The sequence below is a fragment of the Anser brachyrhynchus genome (assembly GCF_964034855.1).
Source record: "Anser brachyrhynchus genome assembly, chromosome: 9".
Taxonomy (NCBI): Eukaryota; Metazoa; Chordata; class Aves; order Anseriformes; family Anatidae; genus Anser; species Anser brachyrhynchus.
This window is the reverse complement of record NC_137703.1, coordinates 5,154,109-5,173,310: the sequence shown is the minus strand read 5'-3', so window position 1 is coordinate 5,173,310 and position 19,202 is coordinate 5,154,109. Positions and strand designations below refer to the sequence as shown.

Here is a 19,202-nt window from a genome sequence, read left to right as displayed (position 1 = left end):
AGAAATTCTGTACAATTACACATTTTTAAATGTTATAGCTCAACGAACATGCTGTATTTCTTAATTCATGGTAACATTACCATGCCATTCAAATGTAGAAACTATCAAAATGATTTTCAAAGTGCCATATCTTAAAATTTGATTTTTCTAAGCAATTATCATCATGTCAGTTAAGGCCTGTTTTATGTGATGAAAGAAAAATCCACTAGCTAGCAAGAAGCTCAAAGTATGGAGGCTTGGGGTACCAAAAAAAACAATACTTTTTTTTTTTTTTTTTATAAGTATTATTTTTCTTGAAAGCACTAGTATCTGAAAACCAGGTAAGCCACTGAATCATGGAAGTTCAGGCTGGAAGGGACATTCAAAGATCATCTAGTCCAACTCCCCTGCCATGGACAGGGACATCTTCCACTAGCTGAGGTTGCCCAAAGCCCCGTCTAACCTAACTTTGAATGTTTCTAATGATGGGACACCCACAACTTCTCTGGGCAACGTGTTCCAGTGTCTCATCATTAAAAATTTTCTTTCTTATATCCTATCTAAATCTACTTTCTCCTGGTTTTAAACCATTGCCCTTTCTCCTGTCACTACAAGCCCTCGTAAACAGTCTGCTTTACCTGCAGTACAGAAGACAATAAAAGAAAATGTGATTTTTATATTTTAGAAGATTTCATTTTTGATTCTATTTTTTTAATTTACGAAAAAAAGCCTGTTGTTTTCTTCTTCTAGCATGATAACCGAATGATTACTGTAAAATGCTTTAGAGTGAATGAATTGTTAAATAGCACATACTGAAAAGATCATCTTGATTTCAAGTAACAAAATTATGGGAAAAACTCATGCTGGCAAATCACTTCTGATAATCATCCATCTATTGTCACGGTGATTTTGGGTATTACCTTACAGATGAAAAGCTGCCTTTACTTTCTCCAATTAGAAAACACAAAATTCTCACTGAAACCCAAACTATTCTTGGCCTTGAAGAAATCAGAATTTTTAAATTTTTTATTTTTTATAACTGATGCTAAAATAAAGATCACCAAATATATTTTAACAGACAATGTTAAAAGGTATACGGTCCTCAAGACTGCATTAGAAATAAACAGAAACTGGTCACTCTGAATCGTAAGTTTCTTTTTTTTCATAGTTTGAGAAACAGCAGTACAAATAAATGCAGATTTTCATTAGTTAGGAAAATCTAAAAATGTATACCTATCTATTTATTTATATATATATGTATATCTTCATCTGGACTTGTCTGGCAAATAGAAATCTGTAGAGAATACTTTCTCTTATCACACAGAAACAGCTTACAATTCGATAAAAAACAAAACACCCTGTTTGAAAGACACAGTCATGCTTCCTCTTTGAATTTCTATTTTCCTTTTCCATTTTTTGAAGATTTCAAAATCTGTAGCTTCAATTCTTTTATCATCATCTCTAACTTTTCCCTTGCCTCTCGTTCTTGCCTCAGTTCATCTTGAAGCTCTTGTCTATCTGCCTCTGCATGATCCAATCTCTGTCTCAATTCTGCTAGCTGTAAAAGAGAAGACAGACATTTAATTTTAGCAAACGTATTTGTAAACATCAACTATTCAAGACCCCACCGATGACCACCCTGTGAATCAGATAAAAATATTTTTCACCATTATTTATCAGCTCATTTTCTACAGTTATCAAGAATTATGCTACACCTACTACACCAATAGCAAATGACACCAATAAGGAAAGTTCCACAAACATCATATTATAATCAAAAAAATGGAAGACGTTGATTTTTAAATACATATAAATTCTAGTTAGATGAACTGCCACATCAGCCCATATCAATAATGTTAGGAAGACTGTGATGATGTCTGCATCAGATGTTTCACAAATCCCCAAATAAATAGCACTTTTCCACTTTCCATGTTAACTTCTCTTACCTGACAAAATATTACTATTTTTTTTCAAAGACTTAATGCATTTCTAGAACACACGAAAACTACCAACACTGCTTTTGATATTCTTTAGCATAAATGAAGGAGAAATGAGATGCAGAAAATCCTGAATATAACCGCATTTATGTGTGTTCAAATATAAACACGAGTCTATCCAGGATTTCTTGTGAAATATTTTGTGTTTCAATGCAGAAAATTAAATACGTTTTTAATCTTTGGAGTACCGTAAATGTGAAACTTGCCAGACTGTCAGAAAGGCTTAAGTAGACCAAATGATACCAGCCACTGATGAAAAGGGCATTTCTGTTATATATATATGAAACAGAGTAATTTTAAAAAATTAACCACATTTTGTTTATATACGAATAAATATTGCACCTAGATTTAAATAATTAAAAAACTATTTTGAATTTATTGGGGTCGGTTCTTTCCCATCAAAACTTCTTTACAGTGAGATCTGGAAAAGTCTGAGGAATTTTTCAACTGTGACAAAGTTCATGTCAAGTTGCTTACACGTATACTACCCTCAGTTAAAACAGGGAGACTAGAAACCAGTTATCTTCTCTTCCACTGATTTACGTGTTTCTTATGAAAAGACCTCACTGAATCTAAAAACTCCATCTGCATTAACGATGATGTGTATCTATCTAAATAATCGCTACATGTACATCTCACTGAAAAAAAAAAAAACAGCTCATGAGAATGAAAAAAGGAGGAGCATACAGGAACACTGGTGTTTGCCAATTGCTGTACAACATCCTGGGCAAAGAAACTGCTGTGCTGATTTTAGAGAAACCTACTGCTCAATGGACATTAACCTTCACTTGTATAATCAGAACCATTTAAACGGTTCTTAATATGATCAGAAATATATAAGTAATTCTTAGACAGCACTAGCCTACTAACACAAGTCTTCTGACTCCACTGCTTTGATTATGTGGACTGGTGCAGCACGGTAAAGCCCACTGCCTGCATGTCACAGCACGTACTACATAAGCAGGTCCTCTGGCTGAGCTTTGGTTTCCAGCTGTAAGGAGAGGCTTCAGTACTGGTTATACTGCCCTGTTGTGATTGACAGGGTAAAGCAGCAATTAAACTAGACAAGTCAACAAAGGAGTAAAAAAAAGGAGGAGAAAACACTTAGCACATCTTCAGGCAGGGCTAGATAGAAGAGCAAACATTTACCCAAATTCCAACCCCCCTATTTTCATTAATTTCATTTAAAGTACAAAGAGGGTTCTTCTCAGTCCACAGTTCTGAGAGAGAGACAGCGCAACTGGCTTCAAGAAGACATCAGCTTAAAGCTGTTTTCAATGCTGTATAAGACAGCTCTGGGAAATTAACCATTGCCAGGACCTCTGTTTAACTCAGACGCTTCTGACAATTGCTTGGAACCTGGGGTCCAAAATATAGATGTGATAAATGGAAAAAAAGAGTCAAATGATATGTTCCAGATAGTTATACAACTAATAACCAAGTATACTTTCATGGACAGAACGTATTTAGTATTCTAACATCAAAAGAAACAATCGATGTATCTCCTCGGGGAACAATCTATGTTTTTTATCCTCTAAAGAACGTAAACTACACAAGCCATACAAAACACACTATGCACGATTATCTTCATAAATTAGAACATGTTGTTACTTGCAGTAATAGGGCTTGTACCAGATGTTTGGTAAATCAGACCTTAGTCAGAGAGGATTAGTTCTGGCAGCAAAGGCTAGGAATCTGTGGAGCGGGATGTCATGAAATTAAATTCATGAGAAGGATTTATGATGCTAGTCACTGCCCTACTCCCTAAAAATACCAAAACCAGTCACTCAAGTACAGCCTGTTTCTTATTTTGAGACAATAAGAACAGATAAAACTATGATCAAATGACCACAAAGTTTTACTGAGCTTAAGTTTTAGATTTTGTTTGTTTAAAAGACTATGTTTTGTGTGACAGTACAAAGAACTTCAATACACATTTAATCATAACAGCAATGAATTTTGAAAAGGGCCCTTCCAAGTCTGTCTTGGGCGTTTAATGGATTTTTCCTATTGGAATGACCTCCATCATAAAGAAGCAATAATAATAGTCAAAAAGAAGGTGAAAGAAAAAAATACCTCCGTAGGTTATGATATTTGAACCCAAGAGGCAGGAATAGGGAGAAACAAAAATCCCCAAAAAATGTCCAAAAGAGAATTCTTGATCAAATACTTTGATAGAGCACAGAAGGGGTTTCATGAGATGGTGCAGAAGATGGTACCACCAAGGAACACACAGAGCAGCAAGGTATGCTACTAACCTGACACAAAGGCAGTCGAGAGGTTTGGTACTTCCCCCTCCCACCCCCCCAGTAAAAAGAAGAAAAAGATTAACAGCTTATTTCTATAACTAAAATGATAATGTTTAATCCTGAAACATGGACAAGCCTACATACATTAAAAACATGACTTGTTTTAAATGAGAGTATTACAGACCTTATGTTTAAGATTAATTATTTCATCAGCAATATCATACAAGTATCTGAAATGGGAACCATGCAGCACCTGACAGGTGAGGTGTTTCTGTAAGTTGCATTCTCCCTCAGTTTCAGTCCAGGGAAAGGGAAATAAACATGCTGTCATTGTCGCTTATTTTGGAGTTAGTCTATGGCATCAGAAGATATGGAGAAGATGAAATCTTAAAATGGACGAGCAATAACTTTGCAATTTACTGATACACTTCTCACCTGTGCAGCATATTCCGCTTCTTTGTCTTTTTCTAAATTGGTGTCACAGGTACACTTTTGCTTCATCACTTGGTCCAGTTTCTTCTCCAAGTCCCTCTGCTCAAAATAAAATTCTTCCATTCTTTGAGCATGCTCAGTTTGCAAAGATTCAAGTTCTTTTTGTAAATTCTGCTGTTCTTCAGTTAGCTCCTTCATAGCTTTAGAGTTGCTTAACATTTCCACCTCCTGTGGAGACAGATCAGGATTACATACACCTTGGTTCTAACACCAGGGAAGTAAAACACTAGCCTTGTAATTTAAATGTGTATCTAGAAACAACGAGGCCAAAAAGAGCATATTTATGTTAAGGTAACAATAGCCTGGTAATGGTGATTATCTACTTATCAGTGCTGGTATGGAATTTTGTAGCAAGCACTTAATTCAATATAACGACATCATTTATACTTTCAAGTACACGGAGCTTCCAGAAACAGATCCACAACATCCAGCAGTGAACCTCAGAAAGCAGTAGCACTAGTTTACTAAAACATACTCTAAAGATGAAGAGGTGCATCATCAGAAAAAAGAAGTGTGTTTGGTTTCTTTTTCTGTTAACATTAAGACCTTTTCAAAAATATCAAAATATACATATATATACATATATAAACTTCTCTCTAAGCTTTACCTCCAAAAGCAGAACACCTTAAAAGTAGCAGCCCTGAGACCCTATCTGAGCTGACCAATTCTGAGCTTAATGTTAAAAAAAAAAAATAGGTCTGGGTTATGAATGTAAGCAGCCAAGACAGTATTTACCTAAGTTAGTACAGAAAATAGAAATGAGGCAAAATCACAAATGAACACTGATTTCTAATGCCATCCATTATTAAAAAGATCAATAAAATCTCCTAAAAACAAGGTTTATCAAATAGAAATAGGAAGGTGGTATTCTTGTTACACATGCCAATGATAACATCGTTCCCAGGATATTGATGTCTCCATCTTTAAAATCCTAAAAATTGAGAAATTTTTAGAGGACTTAAAACTGTATTTGCCAAAATACTTATATGTTCGGAAAATATTTTAAGGTAGTTTTCTTGTGGATAAAATAAAAGAAGTTCAAACACAGTAGTTACAAACTGAACACACATCAATTATTAGTAAACTCTAACCTAATAAACACATAGGACATTAAATATTTCGTGTCTGGATTCAAGCCGGTGGAAAACTATCTGTGTGTTCTGGTGTTTCTACATGAAAGTCACCTGTGAGATTGATTCTAGAACCAAAAATCTAGCATTAGTTTTCTGTAGACAAAAATTAAAGGTATTCAGACTGGCACTGTACCATTTGAAGCTGCTGTTTCCTCCGCAAAATAGTATTTAGTTTTTCTTGCTGTTTGATGTAGGTTTTCATTACTTCTTCCATGATCCTTCCCTTGTCATCTTCACAGCTGATGTCTTTCATGAGAGTGGGGGACAAGGTTCTCATGCTACCTACTTCAACACGTTTAGAGTCTCTAGTGCTTTTGGTAGAAATGCGCTCGGATTTTCCACCTCTTGCAGAATGAGTTGACACAGGTGGATCTATAGATAAAAGAAGAACACAGCATAAAAATCACACAAAACTAAGCTTAGAGTGAAAAAAATGCAAAGGGAACTGAAGATTAAGAAAAGGTCAAAAGAATTTTTGGACATGGAAATGATCAGAAAATACTCGGTTGGTGTTGAACTTTCCAAAATTACATGCTATAAAAATTGAAGAGAATTCAACATAATTTTCTTTACAGTTTATCTACTCACCTAATCGTTTATGCTGTTCCATGCCAGCTTTCAAGTCAATTTTTTCCTGTTCTTCAAGAGAAAGCTCTGGATAGGAGGCAACTTTTTTGTGCTTTCCGCTACTGAGCTTTTTCTCTGACTGTCCAGGTGAAGATTTAATTACTTCTGAAGCTTTGACTGCTGTTTTCGCAACGTCCTTGTATTGTGATGCAAGGGATACATTTGGGGCAACCACTTTATCACACATATAAAGGTAGTAACTGCAACGGTAGAACAGTACAACCAAGCATGAAAATGTGTAATGAATGATGAATGAGAGCAGTAAGTTTAATTTAATCTGATTTCAAACAGTAAAAGTTCCAATGAAAAATAAGCATATCCTTTCAAAATTTTTCCTACGCAAAAGGAAATAATGACCTACTTCATCTTTACTGACTAGATTATCTAGATACAGTTTTACGGCCATCAAAAAACAGATTTTTCAAACATGACAGATTAAAAAAATCATATAAAAATCATTTGAAGTCTTCATTTAAATGCAAAGAGTGAAATTAGAATGGCACCAGATCCAGACTCTAGCATTTTCATAATCCTCGTATTAGCAACGGAGAATGGCGGAAGGGATCAGTGTAGTGGGAATGAGCAAACTGCTCTTTAAACAGCAAAGCTGTGTGCTGGCTGTGCTGGGGCGGACCCGAGACCAGCATCAGACGACCTTTTTTCCCCACGTGAGTTTACAAATCTGTCTGGATTTTCACAGCTCCTGACTTCTGGGAGAATTTGTCTCTATTTCCCTAACCTAGCCACTCAGCTTTCGTCTAGTACAGAAGGAAAAATTGCCAGATCTGTTAAGGGCAGTGCCAAGATAATTACTGTCACGACGTTGGAGTCAACACTGCTGCCTTCACCACTTTCCTTCCTCCTGGTTCTGAAGGGGGCACCGGCAGAAACAGAAAACAGGGACCATCTGAAATGTTCTGCCATTCGCGTGTCTGCATGGAACTAGTGTGTATTTGTGTTGCTCTGATGCATGCTGCTAGTCAAAAGAGCCTGATCTCACCCATACAAACTAAATGCATTGCCCCGCAGGGATGCAGGGTAAGAGGTACTTCAACAAAGACTGTTTCTGTGGTTGATGCAGAATACAAAGTGCGCACTATGTGAAGGACGTGCACTTGGTTTCTAAAACCAGGAAACTTATCAACCAACAATTCAGCTGCAGTCATTGTTTCAGGGTGGGATAAAGTCTTCAGACGGTTTTTGCAAGTTTTTTTTTTGAAAGAAAATTAAGTTGCACTCATGGTAAATAGGCCTTATGCGGTTTTTCAGAGACATGAGTTACATTATAATAGGAAAGATTAAAAATTAGCTTCTGCCATTTCTACTCTGAGAAGGGAAACTGTAATTACATTTCAATTTTATTTCCTACTGAAGAACACTCATACATCACAACTTGAGTCCCATACCAATAATTCACTCATAAGCAGTTCATTAATATTTACACTAAGAAATGAATAAAAAGTTAGGGTTCGATTATTCTTCCTAACAGTTCAGGTTGCAAGCACATATTTTTTTTCAGTTGAAACTATCTTTAAAGAGTTAAAAGAATTTAACCCATGCATACGATGCTCAGAGTTCTGCACAGGAAATTCAGTTACCTGGGATGGAAAAAGGAGGGTGGCTGAGGTTCAGTTTCTGCTTCTTGCTTTATAACGGGATACCACTGGGATAACTCTAGGCTCTGCTGTGAATCCACCTAAAGCGAAGAAAAAAGGAAAAAAAAAAAAAACGATAAAAACCAGTAATTGTGCCTGTAACAGACAGGCACATGTTATTCACATTTTAATCAATGCTTCTGAGTGGAATGGCACTTACTGCATTAATACGTATAGACAGAAGTGGGCAGAAGCAGACAAACTGGGGTACCGGAAAGCAGACAGCCTTTGGCAGAGGTACAGGGTGATGCAAGCACCAGAAGTTTCTTCCATCTCCGATTTCCCATTATGGGTAAAGGAGCAATGAAACCGAAAGAAAATCTCTTTACAAAGCTACATAAAAACTCTGCTGAGATCTCCGCCAGGGACATGCTACAAGCGCTTGAGAGAAGCGGAAGGAGGATTCCACACTTCCAAGGCTTGTATGAGCCTCTGCAATGAAGCATCCACATCAGAGTATGTGCTCGCCAGATGCTTTACTACAAAATGAATAAAGCGCAAATGACTGGTGTTAGAGAGAAGACCGCTAAAGGAAGTTAGGACCTTTTATTGGAGATCTGGGCAAGGCCACTGCAGGAACCTGACAACTCCATTCCCTTTGCAGTAACAAACAGGATTACTCCGGGCGCATCAGAAGACATCAACTTGCAAAAACCTTCTGTGTGTTCTGTATTTAGGCAGCAAGTCTCGTCGTTTGTCTCAAGAGGCATTTCTGGAGTTAACCACGGCGGCCACCTCGCGGCCTGAGAATCGAGGTCAGTTTTAGTGCAGCGACCACTGGAACTGTGGTGACGCCAAAGGCTGTGCCGCAGCGCGGGAGCAACCCGGGCATACCGAGGGCACTTCCACGGTGAGCGGGCGGGCACGATGCCACGGAGCCCAGAACTCAGCAGAAAACAAGAAACTCGGTGGCTAATGCACAGCCTACAGGTTTCTTATTAGCACAAAACTGTGTGAGTACAGTAGGGGAGGGCCTACATTGCCTACTGCTAAAGTACCGAAAGCAAAAGCGTAAGTACACTGGGAGGTGAGTAAGCTCGGAGTGCAATGCTAAGGAGAGAGGCAAGGCACAGGATCGCATCTGGAATGTCCCAAAGACGAAGGGTTTAATTAGAAATTTATTATTACTACTTCAGAGCTTCTTGTTCTTCTTTGGGTCTTATTTTACAGACGAACTACTATTTTCCTTTATTAGTTTTCTCTCCAGAAGGCAGGGATGGACCAAGACCTAGCCAAGGGGGACTGTCCGTCCTGCTCCCTCCACGATGACCTCAAAGACACGGTGACAGCTCTGAGGAGCAACCGCTCAGCAAGTGGTGAGAAGGTGACAGAGCAGCAAACGCAATATCCTGTGCACAAATTTGCCCAGGAGCGTAAGAAAATGTAATGTCTGTGTGTCACATCTAACAGCTCTCTCACACACGAATGAGGGAAAGCCAAGACTTGCCAAAGCAGCGCCAGCTTCCCCAGGACAAGGAAGCAGAGGCTGTGATCCAAACACTCCCCTATTAAACTCTTCTAACCTTTTGTACTTTCAAGATGAATACCCGTGAGACCAAACAAAAACCAACCCTCCCCACCATTTTATCTCTGCTAAAGTTTTCAGAGTTCTTCTCTCATTCTGCTTTCATGTGCTGCTTTAGAAGAAAGAACTATACAGGTGTGCAAGGGAAGACTCCAGAACGAGGTTTTTTTGTATTTCATTTGTAGCAGTCCACTCCAAATGACTGCTACTGTTAACTTGAGCTATTTTTTCATCCGTATACAGGAAACTGAAAGATCTCGTGGTCAGAAATCTGTTACCATAAAGCAGGAAGCAAGCAGTGTAATAGGTGTGACTCTGGAAGGTAATTTCCACAGATGCACGCACTCCGCGACAGTTTATTACCTGTACTGGCATTGCAAGGACAAAGATTGTCACGAGAGCCTTTATCAGACGACAAGCAGTCTCCTCGCTATGAGCTCACCTGCATCTCTAAGCACCATATTGCAGACTTTCGTGGAAATATTCTGATAAAATCCCTTACAGCAGACCGGCACAGCTGTAAAAATACTTGTTACTGTTGTAAGCCCTTCTGCAATGCTACGTTTTGAGGAGTTTACACTGAGAGGTGTCAAACACCCTGCACACCTTTTTGGGCCCATTGATCCAGCCTGCTCTTGCCGCTGCTCCTCTGGAGTCCACAACCCAACACCCAACAGGCAGAATGGATCAATCAAACCAGCAGCCAGCAAGCAGACATTTAAATGACCAATAAACTAAAAAGAAACACAGCGTGGGGCAGGAACCATTTCAGAACATCTAGGTTTAAATTATGCACAATAAACTTGTATATTCTGCGAAGGCAAACATCTCTGATTGCATTCCCTGCACATCTCACTTTCATCTACTCGTTACTCTCTGCTCCCTACCAAATGTCCTCTTAAAAACTTATTCCCTGAGCATAACACGATTATTTCCCCAGCAACGTTCACCATTTATCTGGTGCTTGTCTTATTATTTAAACTGGGGAAAAAGCAGCTCTGTATTTTTGAACCACACTGCAGACTTGCAGCGGTATTTTAGGAAAAAATACTATGTCTATTATTAACCATTGTCAAGATACCGGCCTACTGCTCATTACTTGGACTGCTTAAAACCCCCTTCTTTTGGCATATTTCTCTGTACAACTGCTTTAAACAGAAAGCTGGTGCTGAACAAGCAGACGCTGGGCTTCTAAACAGCGACTTATTGATGCACCATTACCCTGCAGGCAAAGTCATGAGACGGGTGGCTGGCAGGCTAGGTGGCCATACACCACGAGCGTGTGTGCTGGTGTAAACCTAACAAATGAAAAAGTAATTCGTAATACTTCATTTTCAAGCTCCTTTCTGCTGTGCTCAGCTGCTGCAAGGCATACTGCATAAAACATACTCAAAGGTCAAAAGGGAGAATGAGTATTTCCGCAACAGTTCTGAACTTTCCAAAGACTGCCTATTTGAAAATGGAAAAAGGACCAACAAAACCAAACCGGCTTGAATGAAATTACTCAGAGCCCAAAGAGGAAAATTACAGCACCTGTTCATCAAAAATGTATTTCCATGGTGAAGCCCTGTCATAGATTTAACTTGGGCTTGATTTGACAAGAGTTCAACATTTACAAAAGGCAAGCAACGTGCTTCCAAACAGCATATTTATGTGTGAGCAGAGAAAGATTCAGGAGTTCTACAAGAGCAGGCCAACTTACTTTGGACCGAGTTCTTTTCTGGTTTTTCTCACTAAATTTCTCCTTCATTTCCTCCAAGAGATGCTTCAGCTCCTGCTCCTCTGACGTCCCTAAGTATTTTTGGTTAATGTGAAGGTAGCAGTGCCACTTGGCTGACTCAAACCCCCAGTGGCAGGTCCTCTTGTCAGGGGATCTATGTGAGTGCATCACGAATGTCTGGGGTGAAAACATCCCGTAGCACTCCAGACACTGGATACAGGGGTCGTCCGGCGCAAGGTAGAACTGAGGTGCAAACAAACCCTGGCACTTGCCCAGGCATTCATGCTCTACTTCAAAGGCACTGCCAGTCTCTTTCAGTTGGGCCAAGGTGTTCTTACCGGGGAGAAAACTGCCATTTTGGGGAAAAGTGCGAGGGCGTAGTAAAGCATTGCATAGTCTCTGGGCATCAGTCAGTGTAATTAGCCCACAGGAGGGAGCGTTGAACGGAAGAATTCCCAAAACCTTGAGAATATGAAGCTGGTCAGAAGTGCACCTTGAGCAGTATATATACAGTTCATCACACACGGTATTAATCTGTTGCAAAGAAAAGTCTCGGAGAACGGAATTCAACACTTGAGGCAGGCAAAGTCTTTTTTCCCCTCCGACTTTGAAGCAAGAGATGGATTCCCCCTCCAGTACAGTCTGAGTGAGCTCGGTGGAACTGTCTGGAGGAATGAGCAGCGGACCAGACAGGATTTGTGGCGACGGAAGAGGCAAGAAGACGGTGGGAGACATACTTTCCTGGGAATAGCGAGCTGAAAAAGCTGCCGGTCCACCCAGGGAGCTCTGGCTGCTCAAGTGGAACTGTGCCAACGTGTGTTTCAGACCTGGATTTAAATTCAAAGGCTCAGAGATTGAAGTACTGTTTGGCTTGGCATTTTCCCCATCAGCCTCCATAGGAGTTTCATCGTATTCGTCCAAGTTTTCCTTCTTTATTGTTGGCAATTTATTTATTACGACTCGCACTTGGCTATTTACGTGCATTTCTGTCATTAGTTTTTTGAACGGGGGACTCCCGTCCTCCTGCATCCCCGTCCTCTTCTGGTCTGAAACCAGACCTAGCGGGAAGTTTGTTTGCGGGCTTTCCATCGCTAAACGCCAGAACTTTAATTAATTAAAGTCTCGAGCGTGCATTTTCCTGCTGGTTTATAGAAAAAAAAAAAAAAGCAAGAACAATCTGAAGTGATCTCGATTACCTCCGGCACACCAGGTTTTGCATTCCTTTCGGTAAGAAGTTAATTCTTCAGTCTCCAACGCGAAAAACCATGACCCATTTTGCACGTAATACTACAAAATTAAGACTGGAGAGGTTAGACAATTTTTTTTTTAAGTTTTATAAATATTTGTTCGATTCTCTTCTATAAAAAACACTGTGTATAAGAAAGGTTATGCTTCACGCCCCACCGCTGCTTCACACAATAGTCTAGAAGAGCGATTTAGTAAAAAAGGAGTTGACGGAGGAGCGGCCATCCCCGATGGGTTCTCCTTCAGCAAACCGACAGCCTTCTGCGGTAAGTCTCTAGGTGCTGAGGTACAAAAGGCTCGCAGACCTCAGCCGGAGCACCGCCGATCCCCCCCGCACGCTGGGCTCCCGGGGCCTGCTCCGCCGCGCTGGCAACTCCGGGGGGCCGCCGGGCAGAGGCCGTGGGGCAGGGGGGGGGGAGGGGGGCAGGAGCCGGCCACCCCCGGGGGTCCCCTCCCGCGGGGCTGTCTCCGCCGCACGTCCCGGCTGGCCGCCCTCACCTACCGGCGGCGCGGCTCCAGGCCAGCGGCTGCGCCCGGCGGTGCCGCTCCTCCACACACGGCCTGCGGGGAGACACACGGGGGGGGGGGGGGAGGGAATCAGCGGCGGCCGGGCCCCACCGGCACGGTCCCGTTGCCGGTCCCCGTCCCCTCCCCGCTCCCCTCACGCCGCACCGACCCTCCCCGGAAGGCCCCGGGGCCGCCGCCGCTCCCCCCCCCCCCCCCTCCCCGCCCCAGTCTCGCCTCGCCTCAGGCCGGCCCCAGCCCCCTCAGCCGCTGCCCCCCCCCCCCCCCGCCGCCGCCGCCGCCGCCTCCCTCACCCGGCGCCGCGGCGGCCCCGGCAGCCCGGGAGCGGAGCAGGCGCCGCGCACGCGCCGCCGCCCCCCTCCTCGCTTCCCCCCCCGCCCCCCCGTGACCTCACTGCGGAGACGGCGGCGGCGGCGGCGGAGACGCGCGGGCACGAACCCGCCGGGGGCGCGCCGCCTCCCTCCCTCCCTCACCCCCCCTCCCTCCGTCTCCTCCCCGCCCACCGTCTGGGGCACGGCGGGAGCCGCCGCCGGCGCCTCACGCAGAGGAAGGAGGCTGCCCTGCCCCCGCCCGGCACGGCGTTAAAAAAAAAAAAACAAAAACGCATAAAATGAAATAAAAGCAAATAAAAGGAAACGAAATGAAATTACAAAAACGGTATTTGGGTGTTTCTACTCGGTGTTCACCCAGCCCTTAGCGGCGGTGGCTCCCTGCGCGGGCGCTGAGGGCCCGGCCCGGCAGCGCGGGGCTGTGAGGGAGGGCAGAGCCCCGCTGAGGTGCCGGCGGCCGCTGGTGTCCCCGGGCACGGCCACCCCCGGCCTGGTGTCCCCGGGCACGGTCATCCCTGTCCTGGTCACCCCGGCCATGGTCCCCCGGGCACGGTCACTTCACCCCGGCCAGGCCCTGTCGCCGTGAGGCAGCCGGGCGGAGGGGGCAGCGTTGTAGAGCAGGCGTCAAAGCGCAGCATGGAGCCTCCAGCATAAATCAAGCCATCGCTTCATTAAAAGAGGGGTTTACGTGAGGAGCTTCTCCCTGCTGCATGGCTGGAAGATGCTCCTCAAGGACTGCTTAGTCCTTGTGTGGCTTGTTTGTAAGTTACAAGTTCGCTGTGTGCGCAAGGAGCCCGAAGCTCTCTGGTTTACACCTTTGTGAGGGCAACGCTGCGGCTGACTGACCCACTTTGCCATTGCCTTTCGCCCTGTGCAGCACCCGACATGAGCACACTGAGAACAAAAGCATGCAGCACAGGGGAAGGGGTGGCTGCACATACACCAGGCACCCCCTACGCCCTCTGCTCCCCATGGTGAGCGGCCTCGGTCCTCTCCTTTCCCAGCACCAGGCTGGAAGGATGATGACAGCAGGAAAAACAAAAGTTACCTTGCTGCTGAGCGGTTTACAAGCAGGGGATTTGGGTACTCTTTAATCTTTGACTTCGCACCTTTGATGCGCTCAGGTTTCCTCAGGGCAGGCCGGGCTGAGTGGTGCTCCAGCCTCACGCAGAGCGGCTTCGCAAGGCACCTTTTAACTCTCTTTTAAAATACCACATCCGCTGCAGTATCTGTAACGCTTCCTTCTGATGAGGGCTGGGCGAGCAGAGATCCAGGATTACTCTAAAGTATATAATTGCCCCTTATATGTATAAAAAGAAGCATACGCTCCTTTTCACATATTACAAACTACATATATTGCTTGCGCACTGACAGACAAAGTACTGACTTCTCTGTTATTATTCCCCGTGGTGTGAGACTATTTTGTTTGCAGGTTTTGCCCTTGAAGTTAACATCTGCAAATCTTACTGTATGCTTGCACATCACCTAATGCAATCCTGGAGACACATGGTGCTTTATATTGCAAAAACAATAAATTGCTGGCAGTTTAAACAGTAGAACAGGGTTTAGAGTAACTGTGTAAACAGCTGTGCCTGGGCTTTTAACAGTAACAGTGATCATAAAGACAATAATGGTTATATTTATTTTTTTAAAGCCTAGAGAAAACCACTTGACCTTTCTATTGTTAAAGAATTTGAATAGAGATGAAGGAATCATAAATCTGAAGCAGAACACGACTTCCATTTTTACGTTCAGTGAAAGGTGGTGTAACAAGAAGGATCATCATTTTACTGTTGCCATATTGCAGAACCCTCAGGCAGAAGGCAAGGCTTTCCTACAAAATGAAGGGGTACCAAAAAAGAAACCTTAATTTTGCTGAGGGATATAAACCTCCAAATTACTTGAAATTAAGTGTGGTCTCACTTGGAGCTGCTTGAGGTAGGCATTTCGTAGAATGCCTGTACAAAAACATTACTTCCCTTTTCATGGGCTAGAGAAAACAGAAAATGAAGGGAAAGCATAAATCCCTTCCATTCCACGTAGGCCAAAGTAAAGATAAAAGCTTCCCAAAAGCTGAGGCCAAGATTTAATCATGGGGAAGAACACAATTAATGGATAAATTCATTTTTTTCCCTTTAATACTCTACTATTTGGCCTTTTCCAACCTCATTTTGTTTCTCTATTTTTATTGTAAATCACTAAAGATTGACTCAGCCCTTCCTCCGGGAGCACTTATCATAATAGCTATTACCATTATGGGAAGGGCCTTTTTCCTTCCCTGCGTTTACCCTACTACTTTCTAGCTCCTGTTGCCAGACTCAGTCCCCTGTAGCAGCAGAATCACAGCTGAAACGTCTACACCTGAAAACATCAGTCTCTACACATTATTTGAGTTTCATGAACTGGAAGCTGATCAGGACTGATAACTTTGTACTTTCCAGCCACTTGAGACTTATCGCAAATAAGATTTGTGTATTTAAGGAAGTTTCACAGATGTTGGTCCATAAAACTATTCTTGGCTCATCTTTGCATCTGACTGCACTTGATCTAATTTAGCAACGCACAGTAATTAATAAATACCCGTCATTCCACCTCAACGTGCAGTTTGATATCTACATTTGTTGTTGGTACATTTCAAAGCACAGAAGTGTTATAAATACGTTTAAATGAATTCTAACACTGTGCAGTGTGTAGTAAGCACCCTGGTACTTCTCATAAATGCTGTTCTTTAGCCTGCAGCAACACAGAATTACATATGACTGTGCAAGCATTGGTTCTCTTTTTGGCTGCTACATCAAACACTGCTGCTACATCTGCAGCATTGCCAGAATGGAAATGACAGAAAAGAGTAAAATTAGCGATTCTGTGGAAGGATTTTATAAATATTGGTATTTTTCTCCATTTAAACAGTACAAGAGATTCCAGCCTTACATGAAAACATGAACTGTTTTTGCCCAGGGTAGGGAGGATGCATGTCACTGAGGGGGATACAAGCAAGCTGCATGTGGGTGGATATTACATCTTTTATTAGACCTACTGATGTAGGAAGCTTAGGAATTCAGCATCATCATTTCATTTGGGTTTTAAAAGTTCTGCACATTTTCCATTTCAAATTGCAAATTCTGGTAACCATTGTGCTGTAATAATGTTGCTATAGAGCTATAATAATTAGGCAACATAAGAAAGTTTGTAGGTAGAGGACTGTCTAAAACATGTTAACTCCACCTACAACTTTTACTGTGGACTGTGCAAAGCAGATCCAAAAGGAACTAAAACCTGAGTTACAGACCCTTGCAAGATATAATCAATTGCAATAGCAGAGCATAGGAGGGATCTGGCTTTTATTACTAACTGTTCTGAATGTTCAAATTCTTTGGAAACTTACAAAATTAAACTTTAAAGTTGTCTTAAAGCGTAATTCACAAACAGCACCTTCGCTGGTAGGTTTCAACACCTTTGGTTTAAAACCAAGGCAGCCTGCACAGAATTTTTGTCTTTAAAGTCAGCTCTAAGGAAGAAACGTTATTATTTTAAAAAGTGATCTTTCCTGTATAATTAAAAAGTGACTGTAGAAGTTTCATTTTCAGTTAGAGTAAAAAGAGAAGGCATATATAACATATGGTAAACCACAAGGCTTCCCAGAAAGTATATAATTTATTTCATACATTTCTAAAATAATACCAAGCAGGACACATGCAAAAATACAGGCCTCCAAAATATCGTGAATCAAAAAAGTATGTTTCAAAAAAGAACAGGTCCTGTCCTCCTCGCACACATACCTCTTTTTGTTCCTTGAAGGTCCCCTTAGGCAGTCTCTTGGGTTGATCCCTTGCATCTCCTCCACTCACGCACTAAGAAGAAGAGCAAGTGAGACAAACTAATCTGCATTTCTAAGTGCAAATAAAAATAAATCCTCTAAACAACTGCGTATAAAATGAAGTGCCAAAGAACATATTACAGCAAAATGAAATAATCTTTCAGTTGAGCTGGTTAACACAGGCAAAAACTTGTTTGTCACACTGCTAAGCATGTAAAGAATTTTGTCACAGTTTAATGGATAAGATTTAAGTCGCATATTTACAAACAAGTTTCTGTTCTGACAAAAGGAAAAGCAGTGTGTTTTTAAAAAGTGTTCCCATATAGTCTAAAGTTGCAAAAGAGGACAATTTAGCACTGACTGGGAGAGGGAAGTGTTCTCTGTAAAAATGTGCGTGCTGCTATCTTGAAAGAAAAAAAAATTAATTTTAGTGGTAATTTTTAATGGTAGTTTGTAGTACTGAAGAGCACTCAATATATTTGTGAAACCTACTACAAGAAATTAATATAGACGAGATGCTGTATTAGAGATACCCTATTACACCCCATGTTGCAGAATTCAAAAAGCTGATAGATTTTAGCACGATCCACATCTTACAGGACAAGTTACTTTGGAAATGGTTACAAACAAATGCTATATCTAACAAATATTGTGAACTATGACCTAATTTCTGCATCTAAAATCATGGTCAGAATGTAGGTGCTTAGCTCAACGCTCCAGCACCCAATGTAAGAGGGATATAAGCTCAGCCACTTGCTTCAAGCTTAGAAGTCAAATGCCTGCACGACAGATTTCCACTTCTATTTCTGTCTGAAAAAGCCCACAAAAGATGAACAGATCCAGGAGATGGGTGCTTCCCTACCTTTAATCATTGGTGATTAAATACATAATGGTGAGATCACACATCAAGTGTGCCTCTCAGATTCCTTAACACAAGCAGAAAAAAAAATTTAAAAAAAGCACACTAACTGAACTCCTCAAGAAAATACAAGATATGGTAAGGTTTCCTTCTTTTGAAAGGGGCTCCAAGCCCCAACTCCCTCCTCTCAGGAAAACACCACGGATCATATACAATTTCAGATACCTTTCTTGCTTAAACTGCTTTGAGAACATCCATCGAGGAGTGAGAATGCACGGTTAGCAGTTATCAAGCACATACAGCTGATGCAAGCTAATAATTTCTTTCATACAGTGTCTTAACATAAACAATTGCTCAGACTGAGCAGAGAGCAGTTGGCCACCAAACTGAACAGAAACAAGAAGCATGCGTGGGGGAAGGTCAAGTATTTAAGATATGCAGCCATCTGTACGTCGCATTTGTTTAGGACTGCTGCTACATGCTTTTACTAAGAAGCCAGGCTGCAAGAGGAAGTCTCGTTTAAAATGCAGATACACAGGCATTAATACACAGATATAATAAAAATGCTGCATCTGTAACAGGGTACGAGGTAAGTGCCCTTGCCGCTGTGTCAGAAACCTGAGAATACGTGGGGAGCAGTGAAAGGAACAGAAGTCAGACGGAGATAAGTGCAGTGATGACAGCATTGCTCTGAACCGCAAATCTCCAGCAGTTGAAAAGTCTCAGAAGCTCCAGCTGGAAGAGGTCCTTGGTCAAATAAGCTAGAATTGCATTTTAAATTTTACTTGAAGGCTTTTTTTTTTGGTATCTGCACAGCTGACTGAAGCCTATGTTAGTTTTGTTTCATCACTGGTGCTGGAAGGAAAGACAGAAGTGACACGGATGCTTTTTCTTCACGGAGCGCGATGAATATAAGGCTGCTGAAGCACGTTAGGGAGGGACCTGCATACCAGTGTACAAGATGAGTTTGGAAATCATGGGCTGGCACAGGTATATCGGATAGTTAAGGGTCTTCCAGGGATCCCAAACAAATCACAGAGTTTCGCAGTA

General features: G+C 42.0%; 1 protein-coding gene across 2 annotated transcripts; it reads right to left on the bottom strand.

The window, feature by feature from the left end:
- Nucleotides 1-1,227: 1,227 nt before the first annotated feature.
- Nucleotides 1,228-19,081, bottom strand: SKIL (SKI like proto-oncogene). Of its 2 annotated transcripts, XM_080605413.1 has the most exons (8): nt 17,256-19,081; nt 14,525-14,730; nt 11,360-13,183; nt 8,076-8,173; nt 6,439-6,677; nt 5,984-6,222; nt 4,661-4,885; nt 1,228-1,537 (listed from the first exon to the last, which is right to left on the bottom strand). In XM_080605413.1, exons 3-8 carry the CDS (start codon nt 12,464-12,466, stop codon nt 1,376-1,378), a joined length of 2,070 nt encoding a protein of 689 aa, XP_080461539.1. In that variant the 5' UTR covers nt 12,467-13,183; nt 14,525-14,730; nt 17,256-19,081; the 3' UTR covers nt 1,228-1,375. The 2 variants fall into 2 exon arrangements, with proteins under 2 accessions (XP_080461539.1, XP_080461538.1); XM_080605412.1 differs by lacking the exons at nt 14,525-14,730; nt 17,256-19,081 and adding an exon at nt 13,441-13,565.
- Between the last annotated feature and the right edge of the window lie 121 nt (nt 19,082-19,202).